Here is a 20,154-nt window from a genome sequence, read left to right as displayed (position 1 = left end):
CGACTGCTGCACTTGTATTAGCAAATACAGTTTCTGCAGCCAGTATGTACCAAATGCTATTCTAACCTCCTCCTGAGCAGAGCTGATAACTAATACTATGTGTTATCATGCTATTTAAAAGTGAGTGAGTTCTAGTTTAGCTGAGGTTGTAGGGAACCCTTTTGGAAGTGTTATTAACAAGAATTAATTGAGAACATGTTTTACATACTGAAGAGATATTTTATTTTCCTAAGGGGATGGAGAATTACTGTCACACATTAAGATTTCAAGAAATTGAGATCATGTTTGTCCTCACATAGTGTGTAGCTTATGATGTTATTTCAATCTTTGACGGAAAAAATAAATTTGTAAAAGCTAGTTGTTCTTTTTCTTTTCCTTTTGATCTCTGTCTTTGTAAAGTTCTTTTATCTTCCACACCATTACTGTAAAAATTTGAACTACTACCCTAGTCTATATACATATTTGTCTTTCAAGTAATGCATTTTCTCTGAAGGAGAGTTCCCTGAGCTTTCAGAGTCTTATTGCTGTTTTTCTCATCCCTTATTTTATTGTGAAACATCTCATTCTCCTGGTAGGAAATAAGATGTAATGTTTTTAAGAAGATTCAGAAAAGAAGACTTGCCTTTCTCCCTTCCTCTGCAGCTCATGTTAAGCCTGTATCTGTATTCTCAAGCTGGGATCCCTGGGTTCGTTTTTTATTATCCTGGCTGCTTTGGCTGTCATCCTGCATGTGGGTGTCTGTGAATGCACCTCTGTGTTTATATGGAGGTCCTTAATGCCATCGAATATTTGAGATACTTGATATGTGACTGTGAATGCTTCAAGTTGGATGAGGTTGAATTTCCTTTTATATTCCAGGCGGATACTTCACAGAGATTTGAAAGCCAAGAATATATTTTTGAAAAATAATCTTCTTAAAATTGGTGAGATTTCTGTACTTTTTAAAGATATATTTTGGTATGATAGAACAGACCAGCAGACATTTTGTCAATAAGGAGATTTATATAAAGTCATGCCTGATATAGCCTTTTTGTGGTCAAACATTTATTTTGACAGTCAGACAGAGGAACAGGGGCCCAGAGAGTCCGTGAAGTCTCCAGCCTTGAAGGTGCTCCAAGCTTGGCTGGACCTGGACCTGAGCAGCCTCATGTAGCTTTGAAGTTGGCCTTGCTTTGAGCCAGGAGTTTGAATCAGATGACTTTGTGAGGCCTCTTCCAACTTACATCATTCCATAGTTCTATGATTTTGTGGTGGTTTTATTTTGAAGAATTACAGAAAATTGTTTTTTTCCATATTTTAAAATACTGGCAGGTTTGGGTTTTTTTGATGTACAGTCATTGTATTGTGTCTAACAATAAACACAAACAGTTTATATCAATAGATTATTGTTTCTGCTCTTACTTTTAGGGGACTTTGGAGTTTCTTGTCTTTTGATGGGTTCATGTGATCTGGCCACTACATTTACGGGGACACCATATTACATGAGTCCAGAAGCACTGAAGCACCAGGGATATAACACAAAATCTGACATTTGGTGAGTAGTCAGCATGCTATTTTGCATTTATTTTCTAGGTCATTGATGTTATTTAGGATTTTTTTTTTTTAATGGCTTTCAGTAGGGTGCTCACACTACTCCACTAAAACAATTCCAGGACATTTGTATCATATATTGCATTTTGAAGGTTTGCTCTTTGTGTTAAGAAGCATGTAGTTTGCTATTATTCTAGGTTATCTTGGACTTCAAAGGAGAGTAAGCATCAGGTCCAGTCTCTGCCATGACACAGGATGATTGCAGACCAAGCTCAGTTTTTTCTAGGAAGAGGAAAACCTTTTTCTTTCTCATATTGAGATAGCTGAATGGAAAGAAGCAACTTTCTGTGAAACTTCCAAGTGGACAAGGAAAGAGAGATTCTTGGCTGAGAGGGAAGCAGAAAGACCTTCTTAGGAACTGAACTGAAAAACATTGGCAAATGCAAAAAGGAAGAAGGTACTTGGAAGGGCAGCTGAAAATGAGAATAACTGGAGTGTTAGGACAGAAGCAAAAAGGCATTCTGTCTTAGAAAAGGCTCAAAGGTAGAAAGAAAAGTGTCAGTTCTGCACTTAGATGTCACAAATTCTTGAGATCAAGACTTCAGAGTTGATGATTAGAGAATCAAGTTGAGAAGCTCAGATCTGTTGAAAGACTTTAGGAAACCTTTAGGTGAGCAGCTACTCCTGCAAGCTAAAATGAGGAATGATTTTTTGAGTGGGGAAAATATCTGGCTTTTTTTATATGTATGTCCTAAAACATCTTGTTGTGTTTTAAGATGATAGTTATTTCATCTTAATAAGAAATGATGAAATAAAAAAGTTATTGTGGTTTTTAATTCTGTAAATAGTACTTTTATATAAAATGAGCTTTGCTTCTTCTCTTAAGAGGTGGTTTTTTCTGTAGGTGTGCATATCTAAAGGTTCCTTTTTTTTTAATATTTCAAATCAGGAAATTTCCTTTGTAAAACATTTGCTGGAATGTAGTTTGTTTACTTGATAATTTATTCTAGCTTATGCTCAGTTCTGCCTTTTCAAAATATATTTGTGACTGCAGGATATAATTCTAACAGTTGAGAAGAGTCATCTGTACTTTCAACTGGTAGCGACCATTTTTCACAGTTAGCATGTTCAATCCAGTCAGCGGATGTGTCAGGAATCTCATCACATGGTCTGTGTAGCTGAACTGAGATGGATTTGATGTCAGATTCTCTCTTGTTCATCTGTATCAAAACAAATATCAGTTAATACATGTAGTCAGTAAAAATATATTGAGAGAAAATTTCAAAAGATGTCAAAACAAGTGAATAGACAGGGAAACTTGCCTTTTGTGCTCTTTCACTGTAAAGAATAATTTCTTTTATTGCAGTTGAAATGGAATGAAAAATACATGCTTAAGTTCTATTCATGGTTACAAGTGTCACTCCATGTAAGTCACTGAAATTGTACAGAATGATGTACCCCTCCTCGCAAGAAGTCACTAGCTGTTACCTTTCTGCTATACTTTGTGCATTTTGTAATCTTTCCAAAGCAGTACCCAGACACTCATCCGGGGGTGGAACCGCCTTCAGCAGGAGCTTCTTGGCCCTCACTGCAGGGGCACTAAGGAGGAGGTGTGCTCTGACTCACTAGACCCCCAGCCCACAAAACCCTTCTCTTTCTAAGCCAAGAAACATTTTTGATCAGGACTTGTCAACTACCATGACTCATATGTTTGATTGTTACCTTGGTCATTTCATCTGTTCATTTAATCTTTTAATAATGATTCTGTTTGATTTTTTTTTGCGTTTGCCCCATTTAACAGGGACCAAAAGACGAGAGGTCCCCGAGCACCCAGGGGAGCCCACCTTGGAGGCTCCAGGTTGGATGAAATCCTTGTGCTGCTTTACAGGAAATTCACTTGCTCATGAAGAATTTTCCCAAGTCTTTTGTATGTACTTGAAGTGACATTCTCTCTTCAGACTTGTCCTTCTGATCTCTAGCAGGACTCAAAATATTACACACAAAAATTCAGAATTATAAGTGTTAACTGTAAGAAAATGTAAAATATCTTCCAGAAAAGGAACTTATTGCTATCTTGCTAAGTTATCATGGTCCTCTCAGTGTTCAGTCCGCTTAATCATTGTTCATTGGAAAGACCTTAATTTATGCTGCGTTAATGATGTGCTCTAAAGAGACATTGTGCTTTTCAGGTTCACTGAGATGTTCTGCAGCTGGCTCTTCAAACTGGCTTGAATATTCACAGTGCAGCAGCTAGTACAAGAAGTATTGTCCTTTATAACCCAAGGTCAATAGATGTAAAAAGCTTCATGTTTTACAGTTCTTAAGTACAGAAGTTCTGCAACGAGGCTCAAAGAAGCTGCAGCATTCATCTTTGTCCTCAGTTAAAATTTCAGGGCTGGAGTTCTTTGCTATTCCATGCTTTATGCCAAATCTTAATTCACAGCAGGCAAATCAAAATTGTCACGTTTTCCTTACCATCCTTGAGCCTGGACTGGCCAGGTGGTAAGTGAAAGCTTTTGCAGCTGACACAGTCTGGGGTTTCCTCCTTTCCAGGAGAGGAGCTTCCTCAGGGAGCTGTTCTCAGTTCAGCAGTTCATCAACCCCTCTGCCCAAGCCGCAGACGGACAAGAGTCGGTGCAGCGCCAGCGGCTGAGTTGAGACAGTGACTAGTTCAAGAGGCCAGAACGGGTGGAGGATTAGCAAGTGATGTGTATGCGTGCATTTGGCAGTTGGGACTTGCTTTTCCAGGAGCACAGTGTGACCCAGAGGCACTGTGGTGCTGGGTTCCTGGTGACCCTTCCTGGCCTTACGCACCACGTGGTGGGATCAGCGCTGATGTTGGGGGTCGGCCAGCCTTTCAGTGCCACCAGTGCTATGGCACAGCAATCGCATGTCAAGCAAACTGAAGACTGTATGTGTCATTTCTTAGGGTCAGGAAAGGTGAAGTCGTGGTGGAACATGGTTCCAGTCTGCTTCTCTGGGACAGTGAGTTTTTATAATTGACAGGAAACACAACACAGAGGGAGCCGTGAGAAATAGTCAGTAGCCTGGTGGCCAAGATGGTCCCCTGTGGTGTGCGGGACCAAAGTGAGTGTTTCTGGTCTGAATCAGACAGAGCAGAGACCTTGGTCTGAACCTCTGATGTCCAGGAGGAGCAGCCGGGTTGTTTTCAAACCCTTCCAGGCAAAAGTTTCATCAAACCTCCGTGGCGAACAAAGCCGCCAGACTTCTCATTTAACCTAAGCTCATGGTTCAGTGAAACACTGTCATTGGAAAATGCCTGACCATCTCTGTTCTTATAGGGACACAACAGGTACGATTCATCCCCTGTGACACAACCACATGTGCTGGGTGTATATATTAGATCCTTTGGCCTTCAGGCTTATTAGCTTATTAGCTCTTTTGTTTTACAAAGCATGTACAGTTTTTATTTTGTTATTTGAGAGGGGGTTTTTTTAATATTGTTGGTAGGAAATAGTGGGTCAGTTACATCAGTGCCTTCCAACTAAGACTGTTGAAGGATCATGGCAGAACAAGTCTCCCAGCACCAACAAATGCAGATAGAGACACATCAGCAACATTATTAAGAAAGCAATCGGAGATCCAGGGAGATTACATGAAAGTCTCCTAACAAAGTAAGAATTTTAATCAGCTTTTATTTCAGTCCATGCAGTGACTAAAAATCATCACTCCAGCCCAACAGACTTGGGCTTTGTGACATTAGCCTGAGAAGACTTGGCATCCTCTAACTCTCAGAACAAAATGGAAACATTTCTTTCCAGGCGAGAGTAAACTAAAAGCAGGTACTTAGTGCATTCAGGGCAGGTGTGACTACTCACTAATGCATTAGGTGAGTGCTAACTTTTTATCTGAGGTTTTCTGAACAACAGGGATACCTTTTTTCTTTTCCATTACCTTCATGCAACCTAGAAAGCCCAGACTTACCAAATAGGTCAATGCTAATTCCTGCAAATGGTCCTAAAGCTAAAGGGTGCGGGTGTATCTTCCCCAGAGATGTCTTCTGTTCCAGAAAACTGGGATTCCCTTGGCACAAGGGCTCCCAATGAGTTTAGGTCCTTCTTTTTTCATACTGGGAGCTGAGCATCATTCTTGCCCATCCCAGCTGAAAAAAATCTCCTTGTTCAGCTCCTAAATATCACTACCAGGATTTGCCTGCCACTAGTAGTTAGCCTATATTGTACCTGCAGTTTTTTGTAGGTTTTCTAACTGTGAGAACTTGAGGTTTCTCAGATGAGACTCTGAAATTTGTACTGGCTGGGAGTCTGCCAAGGATCAGTATAGGTCCTTGAGTGCAAATATTGAGCACCTGTCCATGCAGTGGCTGTTGTAACTGTATCATATTTTGTTTCTGAGTGGATGAGATGAAGTGTATGCAAACAGTTATCAGCAATAACATTTCTCTCTTCTTTTTAAAGCATATAAGGCAAATTCCATCCAGGAACTTCTCAAAGGATTTGTGCATAGTATATGTTAAAAATTATCTCAGAGGCAGAAATGATAACAGAAATAATTTAGTTTAAAAAAAAGTTCTTTTTTCACGTGGAGACTTAGCAAATTCTTTTCAAGAGAGGTATAAATAACTTCCTTTTTGTCTTCCTGAGACAAAGCAATGTTACAGTCACATTTAAATCCACTGTATTATATGTCTTCTGTCAAGTACTGCCAGATTTTGACAGATGGTTTGTCTGTATGGTTTGGGTAAATTGGGCTTCCTACCATACAGGTCTTGGGACTTTCATTTTAATTGTGCTTGCTTGCCTGTGCTTTTCCCCCAATTTGTCTTTTTCTTTAATATTAACAATCCAAAAATGGATTTTTTTTTACTGCCACATTTTATGTAGAATAGTTACCAAAAATAGCAGTAAAAGCACTGAAGACCTGAAAAGCGGTGGCTAAGAGAGCCGTGATGGTATGTGTGTACACGTACATATTCCTCAGTAGACTCTGGAGTCAGCAGATTCTTAAGACCTTCTGGTACAATCAGACTGAGAGATGCAAGCCACAAAGGTGCATTTAGATTATCTTTAATTTAAAAGGTAACTTGGATCTTACAGCCTTTGAAGAACTGTAACATAGTTTGGAAAGATCTACTAGAGATCAGAAGATGTTGAAAGGACAACAGTGCTTATGCAAACAAGTAGCACCAAAACCGCAGGGTGGTTTGTCCTCAGAAGGAGGAGTTAGTGGTTTGTCAGTTGATATCATAGAGAACACAGTGAAGCCTGTCCAGACACTCCGTTTTATGATGTAATTGAGCATAAGTGGCTTTAGTGTGAAATGGTCGTACATCAGTTTTGCTGAAATGAAGTGCTGTTTAGGTCCTTTGTCAAACCTATTTGTGAACATCGGGAGCTGTCAAACCACATGCTCTGGCTGGATTGTTTAATGACCATTACAGAATTTCATAACAGTGGCAGTTATACAAGCTAAGATTATGAAAGTAATTAAATCATATGGCTGAGTCATGTGCAGATTGCTTATGGGAATCAGGAAGCAATTTTCTCTTGCTGAATATGCTCCTTTTACACGATGCTTAGACCAGGACTGTAGAAACACAACTGAGAAATGCAGTCATGAGGCAAAGCTTGGTGCTAACTCCCTCGGGCAATCGCAGATCAGCATCAGTCCTGGGAAGAAATAGCATTGCTCTGGGACCCAGGACAGCATTTTTCAGCGTAAGAAGTATTTATTTCATTTCAAATTGTATCCTGCAGTAAAAACATAATTGTTTTCCTCTCCTTTTTTTTTTTTTTTTTTTTTTTTAATTTTTTCCTTTCGTGGGACAGATGGGGTTTTCCCTGGGTAGCCTGTTCACGGGCGGCTGTAGCAGAATGCCCTGGGTGTTCTTTTCATCTTCCTCCAAAGCCTCAGGTGTAGTCAGAGTACTAAACTAGATAAAAAAATGGGCTTCCCTGATGCGGCAAATCCTGTGCTTCTAATGGCTCATTAAGCAATTTCTAGCTGCCAGAATCAAGCAGCCTCCAAAACAGATTGATTCTGCAAAAAACAGTATTCGTACAGTCTGTCAGGTTGGGATTTTCCTTCCTTTTTTCTTCCCTCTGGCTGGTTTCCATTTTTGTTTGACGCTTTCAGATGCCATGTATACAGGGGGTTTTTGTTGTTCTTTTTAGTATTTTCTCACGTAGTAATTATGTTGTTTCGGAGTTTGAACATCATAAATATAGATCATCATCTATGTGTTACTGTTTACGGATTTTGGAAGTTCGAAAGCTGGTTCTTTTATTGCCAGACAGACTGAACCAATTTGTCATCTTTAACCAAAATGAGCAACTGAAACTTTATTCAGTATTTGCTTTCAAAGACAATGTTTATACCCTTTTCATCAAAGCCATTCATCTACATGGAAAATAAGGAGGTGATTGGTGACAGCCAACACGGCTTCACTAAGGGCAAATCATGCCTGACAAACTTGGTGGCCTTCTATGATGGGGTTACAGCGTCAGTGGATAAGGGAAGGGCAACTGACATCATCTACCTGGACTTGTGCAAGGCATTTGACACCCTCCCACACGACATCCTTGTCTCTAAATTGGAGAGACGTGGATTCAATGGATGGACCACCCAGTGGATAAGGAATTGGCTGGATGGTCACACTCAAAGAGTTGTGGTCAATGGCTCAGTGTCCAAGTGGGGAACGGTGACGAGTGGCATTCCTCAGGGGTCAGTACCGGAACCAGCACTGTTCAACATCTTTGTCGGTGACACGGACAGTGGGATCGAGTGCACCCTCAGGAAGTTTGTTGACAACACCAAGCTGTGTGGTGTGGTCGACATGCTGGAGGGAAGGGATGCCATCCAGAGGGACTTTGACAGGCTGGAGAGGTGGGCCCGTGCGAATCGAGGCCCACCTTGGCGTGTTCAACGAGGCCAAGTGCAAGGTCCTGCACGTGGGTCGGCGCAATCCCAAGCACAACTATAGGCTGGGCGAGGAATGGATTGAAAGCAGCCCCGAGGAGAAGGACTTGGGGGTATTGATTGATGAGAAGCTCAACATGAGATGGCCGTGTGCGCTTGCAGCCCAGAAAGCCAACCGTGTCCTGGGCTGCATCAAAAGAGGCGTGACCAGCAGGTTGAGGGAGGTGATCCTGCCCCTCTACACCGCTCTTGTGAGACCCCACCTGGAGTACTGCATCCAGCTCTGGGGGCCCCAGTACAAGAAAGACATGGAGCTGTTGGAGCGAGTCCAGAAGAGGGCCACGAAGCTGATCAGAGGGCTGGAGCACCTCTCCTATGAGGACAGGCTGCGAGAGCGGGGGTTGTTCAGCCTGGAGAAGAGAAGGCTCTGAGGAGATCTAATTGCAGCTTTCCAGTACCTGAAGGGGGCCTACAGGAAAGATGGTGAGGGACTGTTTATCAGGGAGTGTAGTGACAGGACAAGGGGTAATGGGTTCAAGCTGAAGGAGGGTCGATTTAGATTAGATGTTAGAAAGAAATTCTTGACTGTTAGAGTGGTGAGGCACCTGGAACAGGTTGCCCAGAGAGGTTGTGGATGCCCCCTCCCTGGAAGTGTTTAAGGCCAGGTTGGATGAGGCTTTGGGCAACGTGGTCTAGTGGAGGGCGTCCCTGCCTGCAGCAGGGGGGTTGGAACTATATGATCTTTGAGGTGCCTTCCAACCCAAACCATTCTGTGATTCTATGATTCTATGATTCTATGTACTTCTACTTATTATCACTATGCTTTATTTTCATACTACTGAAAATTATGAATACCACAATCAAATAGTACAGTAAGGGTAAAGTTGCTCTGATATTTAATTTTGGTTACTTAGATGAGTCTGGACCTGTAGCTGGCTCTCACCAGCATTTTCTATGACCTTGATCAAGTCACTCATGAGTGCCTCAGTTCTCCTGACTGCAAACTGGAGGTAATACTGAGCATCCTTCAAAGCCTGGAAAGCTCAACTCCTCTATTTTTTTTTAAAAAAATATTTGTCAGACAGAACTCAGATGAAGTGCAAATTGTTACGAATAGTCGTTATAGACACTATTATTAGAGTGTTTAGGTTAAAATGTTCAACTTGGTGATCTTTTATGATTTTCATTAGGACTGGTGAGTAAGAGCCTGGTAAATAAGGTGATGGTAAACCAGAGGCCCATTTAAAATTGTTTGTAATCATTTCTCCTGGTTTTTAATGAGGTTTTTAATGATTTAAAACTGACACTGGTTCATAGCTAGGTCTCCAGACCTACATGTTCAGATTTCGTCTTTTCTTCTCCAAATAAAATTTTGATGAAATTTGTTTTAGAAGTTGCAATATGATGCTCTCATCTAAAATTTGATATTTCTTTGAGGACAAACCGGTTTCATAATCTATTTTGAGTATGAGGCCAAATGAGTGAAATCACACCAGAAGACACTTCTGTTATTTGAAACTGGCATTATTTAATTTGAACTGGAATTGTAGTCTCAGTTTGTTTTATTTTAAACAAACCTATGACAAAACACTACTAAACTATTTTCTCAGTCAATCACTAATTAAAAAATTTCATTCTTAATTTAATGAGTAATCACTTAAGGTGGTTCATATAATAGGATTTTACTTTATTTTTACACATATATATATGAATATGTGTATTTGTATACAAAATTGAAGTTTGTGCCTGTACTTATGGAAATAGAATGATGATTTCTCCTGTTTATAAAGTTACTAACTTGTGATCTGACCAAAAATATTTCAGATGAAAAGGATAGCAGGATAATGAAATATCCTACTCCCAGGAGAAAAGGGCATCCGGTTGTGATTTTACTTACTGCAATGTCACTGTGCATGCTACTTTCAGAAATATTATTTATACTATTCCTATTATTTTATTCTTCAAGGTCTCTGGGATGCATTTTATATGAGATGTGCTGTATGAACCATGCATTTACTGGACACAATTTTTTGTCTGTTGTGTTAAAAATTGTAGAAGGTGATACACCTTCTCTTCCTGATAGATATCCAAGCAAACTGAATGCTGTGCTGTGCAGGTATGTTATTTTCTTGTTTTACAGGTTTTTAAGTTAATTTGGAAAAATCACTTAATTATGACTTTTGGTTTTTAATGTTTCAGCATGTTAAATAAGAATCCTTCATCAAGACCAGCAGCAGCAGAGATCCTAAAAATCCCTTATATTGATGAACAACTAAAGGTATATAAGAAAAAGCAATAGGTGTACTTTTACTGTTTGAGAGTGTAGTTTGCACAAGCAGAACAGAGGCAGAGAAACTGTGTTGAGAAAAAATAATTAGATAGCAGTTCATGAGAATATTAATCCAGGGAACTTTCAGAGCTAAATTACAAATATGACTGAGGTAGCCAGGCAGTGAGAAATAAAGCCCTTGTCACTTTACATGCTGAATGTATCACCTTTTAAATGTTACGAGCAGTTAGGAGAAGGGGCATTTATGTGTTACAAGTACAGATCATTCAGGCCTGGGTGCATACAATGTCTAAACTGTTCTGGTTAGTCATAGTTTTAATGAAAAACAGTGCGTCTTGCTCTTTTGGTCCCTGCTTCAGTGTATATGTTGTTTGGTTTTCTAAGAAGGTGGGGAAGGAAACTCGTCAGTCAGTTTTTACATTAGGACTGTATTGGTTCATAGCTGAAGAGTCTGGATCGCTTTAGCCTCAAGTGTTGATGCCACTTCTGTTTTATTTCCTTGCAGAATATACAGTACAAGTTCACAAGCATGACTGTGGAAGACAAGGCACTTAACTGGCAGAAAGAAGCTGCTCCCATTATTGATGCTGTGTACGTATTTTAAAGTGGTTTCTGGGCAGCAGTATATGAAATTACAATGTTGCCAAATAATAGCATGTTGTAACCACTTGCATTAATCTCACAGTGCTTTACATTTAGAGGGACTCATTCCCCAGAAGTAGAGAAGAGCAACCATGTTAGTGAGATGCATAATTAAGATTTAGGGGAAAAAAGGATTTGCAGATCAAATATTTTTATTATATAACTGTGTAAATTGCACATAACTGCATAATATAGGCATATGCTAATTTAGTACCAGTCGGTGTGTAAATTACGACCTTTGTCTTTACATTTTGAAGGTTTAGATCATCATTTTAGTTATGTTATGATCAGTTATAGTGCTGCTGTTTGTGTACCTACTAATAATTGAATGTAAAAGCTGTGTTTCCTAAATGACACCAAGCTTAAAGTGTATACACGTAAACTAAAATTCAGCTAATATGTCCATAGAATACTATTATATTTGTCTTGTAACTATAGTAAGAAATTAAGGCTAGTGATGTTTCTGGGCTCTTACATCATGTCTTCACACATGATCTCCCTTTTAGGCACTGAACATAAATTAATTAATTGCATTAAATTACAACGCTGCAATGATTAAAGCAAATGTCAGCATGGGCGATTTGATTTTTCCTTTGTAAATTAGCTCTGCAATTTTGATCGCAGCCGGCCCTACCCTTTGCTTCCTGTCCCTGAATCTTCTGTACGTGGTTTTGCTGCAAGGAGCTAGCCCACTCAAAATCAGGAGTTTGTGATCCAGTGTGGACACAGTGGACATCCCTGTTTCTTGTTTCCTCTAAAGAACTGTCAAGACTTTAGCAGCTATCTGAAATTTCTTTTGAATTATTAGGTAACAGCAATAAAGAAGCCCACGCTCCTATCCAGAGTTAGCAATGCCTTTGAGGCAAGAGGCCTTTCCCCTTTGTTTTTTGTGACCCCTGCTCTTGGAGAGGACCCACAGTTTTGCAGCTGTGGTCACTTTGCAGGTGCTGCCAATTTTGCTGCTTGCAAGCATCCCTTCAGGAGAGGTGATCAACTTCAGCTTTTCCAAAGAAAGTGTAATTTAGTATCAGTGGTAGGAAGAAAGTGGAGCAAAGACAGTGGAATTCAAGACAGCAAAATCGTTTTTTACCCCAGTTTAACTACTGGGAGTGTATCTGTATCTGATCTCTGGAAACTGTGGTTTGGGTTTCTACCCTGTCGCTTCTGTTCATGCTCGCTCTCTTGTTGACAGATGTGTCTCAGTCTTTTTATGAGATCAAAATTCTCTGTTTTGGTATACCTTTAGTATAAATAGGTTGTTGAACTTTGCAAGCATAGATGTAAAATGAAACAATAAATGATACCTGTATTGGCTGGTAACAACTCTGTAATACATAACAGCAAATGGAGCCAGCTGAGACTGCTGTCAAGTTTTTGGCCTTACTATTCTGCATGATTGCTGCTGCTAGAAATAACCCTTTGCTAGTATACTGGAAATACAGGAGTCAGACAGGTAGATGGGCAATAGCTGGGAAATATTAGACGTATCTCTTGTCTATGGCTGCTTTATTCAAGTTGATTCAATTAACTCTGAGTGAATTTCAGCCTCTTCAAATTAAATATAGTTAACTGCAGAGATGTTCCTTGGACATATACCTTAAACAGTTTTGGGGCACTGAAATCTTGCCCAAATATTATGCCAACTCTATCTGAATTATATTGAGTATTTAATGCTTACTGAAACATAAAGTATGAGAATCTTCAAGAAACTTTTAGTCCATGCCTTTATTTTGTGGGTACAAGATTTCAAATTATCTGTATGCACCAAAAGATTGTAGATGCTTTGAGGAAGCGGTAGTTTTACCTGCAAAATATATACCCAGACTTCAATCATTCTTCTAGACCGATAAAACCACTTTCTATCATTTGTAACATATACTATGTTCCAGACCTGATCCATTGTCATTAGTTTGAATATATTGACTCTCATCACCTTGGACATTGTTTACTGACAGAGCTAGCATATGGGGAGGACATGAATGAATATCCCAAAGTCTATAACTATTCTTGTTCAAAAGCAAGTCTGAGGTCTCTAAGAGAAAGAGCAAGTTCTAACTACAAACATAGTGTTCCTATACTTTTGTAAAAAGAAAATAAAGTCAGCTGCTTCCATGCAGAGTTTTAGAGCTCCTAAAAATTGTGGAGCAATGGATAGCAACTGTTTTTGATTGAGCATGGAAATTTACCTTGAGGTTTTCAGATTCAAGGCATCAATTTGAGAAAAAAAAAATCCTAGAGGAAGCTTCACTATAAATTATCTTCAAATATACTGCAGTCTGATTCTTTTTGGCTAAATGTTTGGAATATGCATAAAGTCGTAATCATACGATGACTTTCATTGTATTTATGAGAATGTGAGCTGTTTGTATTGCTACTGGTAAGGAAAATGCCAAATAATTTCTGCAATCCCAGATCTAAAGAGGTAGATAAAATGAATTAAAAATACCTGAAAATGGCAGAGAGCAGAAAAATGAGGGAGAAATAATTTAAACATAGTGAATTTCCCACATCTGCTGTACTGTAGCAATACTCTAGTCTGAGTCAGCATACAAGGAGCTGCTTGTTATGGTGTCCTCCCCAATCATTGCTACTTTATATTTATCTTTTTTATTTTTTTTCCCTCACCAGGAATTATTTTTGCCATGTATAGTTGAATCTGGTTTCTTCTAGTAAAGTGCTCTAATGGCTTACTTTTTCCAGTCCTGTGCAAGTCATAAATTTTAAATATTTAAGTAAGCATAAAGCTGTACAAGTCCAGTTTCGACTTGGATGAAAAATCGTTTTTTTCCCCAAGAGGTTCTTATAATTTAAATTAGAGTTTTTTTATAGGGGACAAGAAATATGTCTACATTATTCATACTTGAAGAGTTAGTTCCATTCTTATGAATAATTGAACTCCTTGTCTTTGTCCTTAGTCTTTCATATTTCACACTAATATTCATATCTTTACACTATTTCCCTCTATAGTCAACATTTGAAAAGAATAATGAAAACTTCTCTTCTTATTTATTAAAATCCTGATTTCAAAATGATAGTCCAGAAGGAGTGTTGCAGTTTGTATGGTTACAAAACTGGGCTTTTAAATGATCAGAAGTGAATTTGCCTCATAAGGGCAAAAATAGTAATTTGAAATGAATACTCGATGTCATAAATATAAACAATGGAAAAATTTAGTGTAAGCGAAATATGACTGCCAAGGCATTACAAACTATGGTTTAATTTTTGTAATTAATGTAGGATATGAGATAAAAATCTGGAATAAATATCCTTTTTCTAATGTAGGACTAATATTACTCTCCTGTGTTGATAAATACAGCTGAGACACATATGTCAATAATTCATGCTCACCTTTCAGAGATGGTCTATGATGGAGACCGTTTTACCAGTGAATTGTTATTATTGATCAGGACCAGAAATTCAAGAGGACAACTTGATAATTATATCTGTCATTAAAGACACATTAATATTCTCTTTTATTCTAGACAGGTTTTAACAATCAATGTAAACTGTATGGGTGATACGGCTTTTTTCTGTGGTTCTCATTTAAAGACTGCCTTTGTACTTGGAATATGCTCAATAATGAAGCCTGACAGGGTAAATATTTCACTGTGCTTCAACATTTATTCTTTTACAGAGCCGAGTTTACCTTTTTCCATTCTCACCTGAAATGCCTGAAATGATTCACGTTCTTCATGAATCTAAGTTTAAATATTTCAATTTAAAGGAGGCATTTGCTTTCTAAACTAAAGTCTATTTAGTCTGTTATAGGACCTGTGACTTTCTAATTATTCCATTTGAAATGTCACTATGTTTCAATATCAAATCAAAATACTGATATTTACATTTTTATATGATGACGGGCTTGCATGCATTCAATTTCAGGCAGAGGAAAGTTCATTTACAAACTCTGCAGGAACTGTCTGAAGTACAGAAAATGACACCGCGGGAACGAATGAGGCTGAGGAAGTTAAACGCCGCGGATGAGAAAGCAAAGAAGTTGAAGTAAGTTGAGCATAACATTAGCATCGTGCCCTAACCATGCAGTTTTCCCCATCCAGTAGTCTAACGAGAGAGTTAGAACTGTCAAGGTAAAAATTAAAATAGAAAGGGTCTTCAGCTACTCAGAATGAGTGGGGATTTTGGATGACTTAAATCACAGTAATTATTTATGTAGGAAAAAAAAAAAGTCAGAACATTAGGCCAAAACTAGTACTTTGAGCATTGTGTTTCTGGTTAAATAAGTGTATGAGAGATTTTCTCATGTGTTACAGTAGGAGATTTTTTTTTTTAAATGAGTTGTCATTTTAAGGATCGCGCAGTCTGAGGATTTGGACATTCAGTTACAATCCAGCTTTTGTCAATTGTTTTGGCCTAAGAGATTTGCTAACAGAAGTTAATAGCTCTGAGAATAGTCTTATCAAATGGGGGAAATGGACATGTTATAAAGGTTTTATGATTTATGTTTTTTTTTTTAATTGAGTAAGACATAATAAAAGGAGGAATTTCAAGGAGAATAAGTGCTGTTTCTGAGTGAAATACGAGAAACAGCTGGAAAGCTATGTGTGTATGCATGGATTCCTTTTTTAAATAAAAAGAAGAATATACTGTTTTGATGACGCACTTGAGTTTTTCCCAGTTTGAAATATTCAATGTTTTTTTTGCTATGAATGAAAATTGGAAAAGCACCACATTAATTTTTAAAGAATTTTTAATGTTTTCTTCACAACCATTTTGCAAAGTGTGATGTAAATTAACAAATGTTTACTCATTTATAGAGAATAATAGGAGGAATAATTATTTTTGATCATGAGAATCAGCATCTTAACCCTGTCGTGCCAAAGCAAGTTAGCAATTCAGTAGGGCAATGACATCCTAGTACAGAAAAATATTGTGAGGTGACAGGAAGTCTGAATTTATGGCTTCAGAAACTCTGCAGCTACATATAGCTGCAAATCGATAGCAATTGCACTTGAGAGAAAATGCTCAGTAAAATCACGTCCTAGCATTACTTGTGCTAACTTGTGATGCCCAAAGTCTACAAACAAAAATCTAAAGGCCTTCATCTCCTTTTGGAAAATATGTCTTATCAGCATGCATGTCTGTCTGACACTTACCATTGCATTTGATGCTGGAGGTGGTATGTAAATTTATTCTCATTTAAAAAAATCTTGAATTGAAACTACTGTATAAATTTAACACCTCTTCCGCATGGTGTTTTCAATAATATGGCAAGCCAATTTTTGTACTTACATGAAATTTATAAATAGAAAGTCTGTCCCTTTCACTTTTTTAAAAGAGATGAAGATAAGGAAATAATACTAATTGCAGGATAGTTCTAGTTTGCTTTTCATTTTCTTTACTTTCTTACACTTTAGTGTCTTCTATTTAGATCTTCATGTTTTTTCCCCAGCAACAAAATTAAATAGATTTCTTTTGTAATATAAAGGCAACATATTAATCTTCAAATCTTCTTCTCAGTCATGAATCCTTAAAATGCATCTGTATTCAGCTCTGGGTTATTGCCAGCTCACTCTCGCTGGAAGTATTTAAAGCAGTGCAAAACCAGTATCTTCTCAGACTGGAGATCTGCTTCCAGCAGTGCAAATCTAGTGATGGATGGGAAGTGAATATAGTAATGGAAACTGGAAGAGCTGCCTAATGTGGCACCTGATTGAAGTAGTTCCGTACAGAAAAACGCAGTTACCAACCCTCCCCCAGGTGAAATGTTTATAGCACACAAGTGTTGGCGTGCCTGTCTTCAGCTGAAAGGTCCCTGGGCTACATGGTGGAAAAAAGTCCAAAGTATTTAAGATCTTTGGAAGAAACAAAAAAGACCAGGACTAATAATTTGTTATTCCTCAATTATATTATACAAGCTGTGAAAGAAAAATATAATAGTGTTTGGAAATAAGGCCTGAAATCTATTTGTGAGTTCACTAAAACTAACCTCACCTTCAGTAGGTGCCATGAACATTTGGCATCATGGGACTCTAGTTATGGAATTTGTTTTTCCACGTCTACTTTTAGAAGAACCCTTTCTGCAGTCCCTGATATCACATCCTAAACACAAGTATTGTGTATTTACAGACAGCTGGCAGAAGAAAAATATCAAGAAAATATCAAAAGAATGCAAGAACTCAGATCCCGTAATTTTCAGCAGCTGAATGTCAATGTTCTGCATGTAAGTATGGGCTGTTGTTTCGGAGGCCTCATTTATGCACATTCAGTGTATACCACTTTTCTGTTTTCCACACGCTTTATTTAGCACTAGTGGCACGGTCTTGTTCTAAGACTAATAATTTGGAAGTGCATCAAAGTCTGGACCGCTTAGCTGAACCTGTGGAACTGTGATGAGTGAAAGTGCATTCAGTTTTTTGGATATTCTTCAACAAATTCTCTATTCATTGCACAATTTTCTTTTATTAAGTCACACTTAAATCTAAATCTGCTCTCTGAAATGTACTTACTGACAATCTGCATGACATCAGAGTTCAAAATACATTTCTTTTCAAGATAAGTTTAGAATTGTAATCCTTTAAACATTCTAATTTGGCATGGCTGTGGGTTCTTTTCATTTGATTAGTTAAGAATATTAACATTTCAACTGTTTTTTTAGTAAGAATGAAGTCTTGGAATGACTCCCAATGTAAGCTGTCCTTTGTTTTTAAGCTAGCTGCAACAGAAGATAGGCCTGTTCAATTCTAGCACTATGTCTTATCATAGAGAGAACAGTGTCAGTTTGGAAAAAGTCAGTGAAAGCATCTCAGAAATAATGAGGTTTTGGTTAATACTTTGTCTTCTACTTTTTCTTTCATATGCTGTCTAGTTTCTACTTCCCATTGTGTCTGGAGAAAAAAATACGTTAAATCTGTCTCTACTTATGGCTGAGTCACTTCTGATCATTTACAAAAATGTTAGGATTTTTTTTTTTTAGTGTTTGCCTAATACAAGTCCCAACAGTTGTGTAGATCAGGGCAACAATTGTATTGGGATCCAGCTGAAAGCTCTAACTGTACCTGTTTCTCCATGCTGCTTCATTCGACTAAGGAATCTGATGAGCAGACTTCACAAGCCCTGTTTCATTCTGAGCCAGTCATTACATGCGACTCTGTGTCCGTAGGACATGATGAACCAATTGGAAATGAGACATCAAGTCAACTCTGCATGTCTGAACTTACAGACCATGGTAAGAATTCAAAATTTGATGTTGAAATGAAACTTCCTATAAACAAAGCAAGATTTGACTTTGTCTCTTGTAGTTAATTTATGGTGGGGAAACTACAGGACAAAAAGTGGGCAGATTTCTAAAGCTGTCAAAAAAATTACAAAGAAAGAAGGAAAATAATCTAGTTGGATATATGTACAGCAGATGTACAGCAAAGTTACGTGGCAGGAGGTCTGTGTTGCCAGAGATTGAGTGACCTGTGAGCAGTGACGGAGGTGAATGTACCTTCTCCAAATGACATGCTGAGTTAGAAGGAAATAGCTTTAATTTTACACATATGAAATGGCTGGTGTTAGAAAAGCATTTCCTAAATTATCTCTCCAGTGCAAAAGTGAGTACAAGAATTCAGAGCATTTGCACCTTTGGTACACTTCGATGCCGTTTTCTTTATAAGAATGAGAGAAGCAGATGGAAACTCTTTAAACTGTGCTTGTCTATACTGTCCTCAAATACTTAGCTACTGTCTAGAGGATATGAAGTACTATATAACATGTACTTTTGTGTAGATAGAGGAACAAATAGTCAAGCTTTTCAAAAAGAGTCAGACTGTGGAAATGTGCTTAATAGGGAAAATACTTTTAAGAGCACATTTATATGTTTTGTTTTTCAATGTTGTGGAATAGCATCACACTCTTAAATATTTAAGAATCATTGTGTAAGCACTATTATGGTGAAAGATTTTGAATCAGGTTAGGATCTGGCAAGTATGCATTAATATACTTTTAAGTATGAAAACTACTTTTTCTCTAATAGTTCTGCCTTTTAGTGTGAAAGTATATGCCATTAAATTAAAGGCATCAAAATCAGTTTGTTTGTGGTAGAGGAGGTTTTTTTTCAATAGCAAATGGCTTTTTTCTTTCAGTGTAGCCTCATTTATGTCTACGTGGTTGGCTTGCTATCTCACAGTATAAGGAGGGATGACCTGTGTAGGAGAGAACCCAGCTGCTAGAAATACATCCTGGGGGTAGGGTGGGGAAGCTTGGAAACAGAGGACCAAGAGAAAGCAGTAAATGTGGGTGGGAGATGTACTGGGAGAAGCATACAAAGATACCTAAATAGAAGCAGAACAACATGCGTAAAAGGAAAGAAACTGATGTTTCTGTCTTTAGAGGTCATTAAGCTATTAAACTATAATGACAGAAATTACATGCATTTATATCCGTGATGCAAAAGTTGGGTCAATCCATTGCATAAAACTGAACGCGTGTTTAATTGCTTTTGCCAGAGTCTCTGACATTGAAGTGGTGGGTCATGAGAGAAAGGAGTTATGGATAAGCAAGAGAAATCACATGGTTTCTCTTCTTCACTTTGTGAATACCTTGTTATTCCTGAAGCTGATGTCAAAGCCGTTACTCTATTCAGTATTCATACTCTTCTTTAAACATTTCAGGGCAACCATGCATGTCCTACATGTCTAATTATTATGTTATTAATGGCACCTCTGTATTTGAAAATGTAGAAACAGTTCTAGCTATTGATTTTTCAATAGAATTTGGTTCTTGATCAAGGGGCTGGCTATACAACAGAAAAAACCAAGAAAACTAGAAGCAAGGCTATAAAATAGTTTTAT

At 38.0% G+C, this 20,154-nt stretch overlaps 1 protein-coding gene across 8 annotated transcripts in view; it reads left to right on the top strand.

The window, feature by feature from the left end:
* The window catches only part of NEK11 (NIMA related kinase 11), a 97,784-nt gene that overhangs the window by 32,186 nt on the left and 45,444 nt on the right, over positions 1-20,154 (top strand). For all 8 annotated transcript variants that reach the window (XM_075745667.1, XM_075745668.1, XM_075745674.1 and 5 more), the window contains 8 exons: positions 859-923; positions 1,408-1,534; positions 10,394-10,543; positions 10,627-10,705; positions 11,223-11,308; positions 15,242-15,361; positions 17,447-17,540; positions 18,407-18,545. In XM_075745667.1, coding sequence (XP_075601782.1) covers positions 859-923; positions 1,408-1,534; positions 10,394-10,543; positions 10,627-10,705; positions 11,223-11,308; positions 15,242-15,361; positions 17,447-17,540; positions 18,407-18,545 — 860 coding nt within the window. The remainder of the gene's footprint in view (positions 1-858; positions 924-1,407; positions 1,535-10,393; positions 10,544-10,626; positions 10,706-11,222; positions 11,309-15,241; positions 15,362-17,446; positions 17,541-18,406; positions 18,546-20,154) is intronic.

The sequence above is a fragment of the Balearica regulorum genome, chromosome 2 (genome assembly GCF_011004875.1).
Source record: "Balearica regulorum gibbericeps isolate bBalReg1 chromosome 2, bBalReg1.pri, whole genome shotgun sequence".
Lineage (NCBI taxonomy): Eukaryota > Metazoa > Chordata > Aves > Gruiformes > Gruidae > Balearica > Balearica regulorum.
This window is presented reverse-complemented; position numbering and strand designations above follow the sequence as displayed.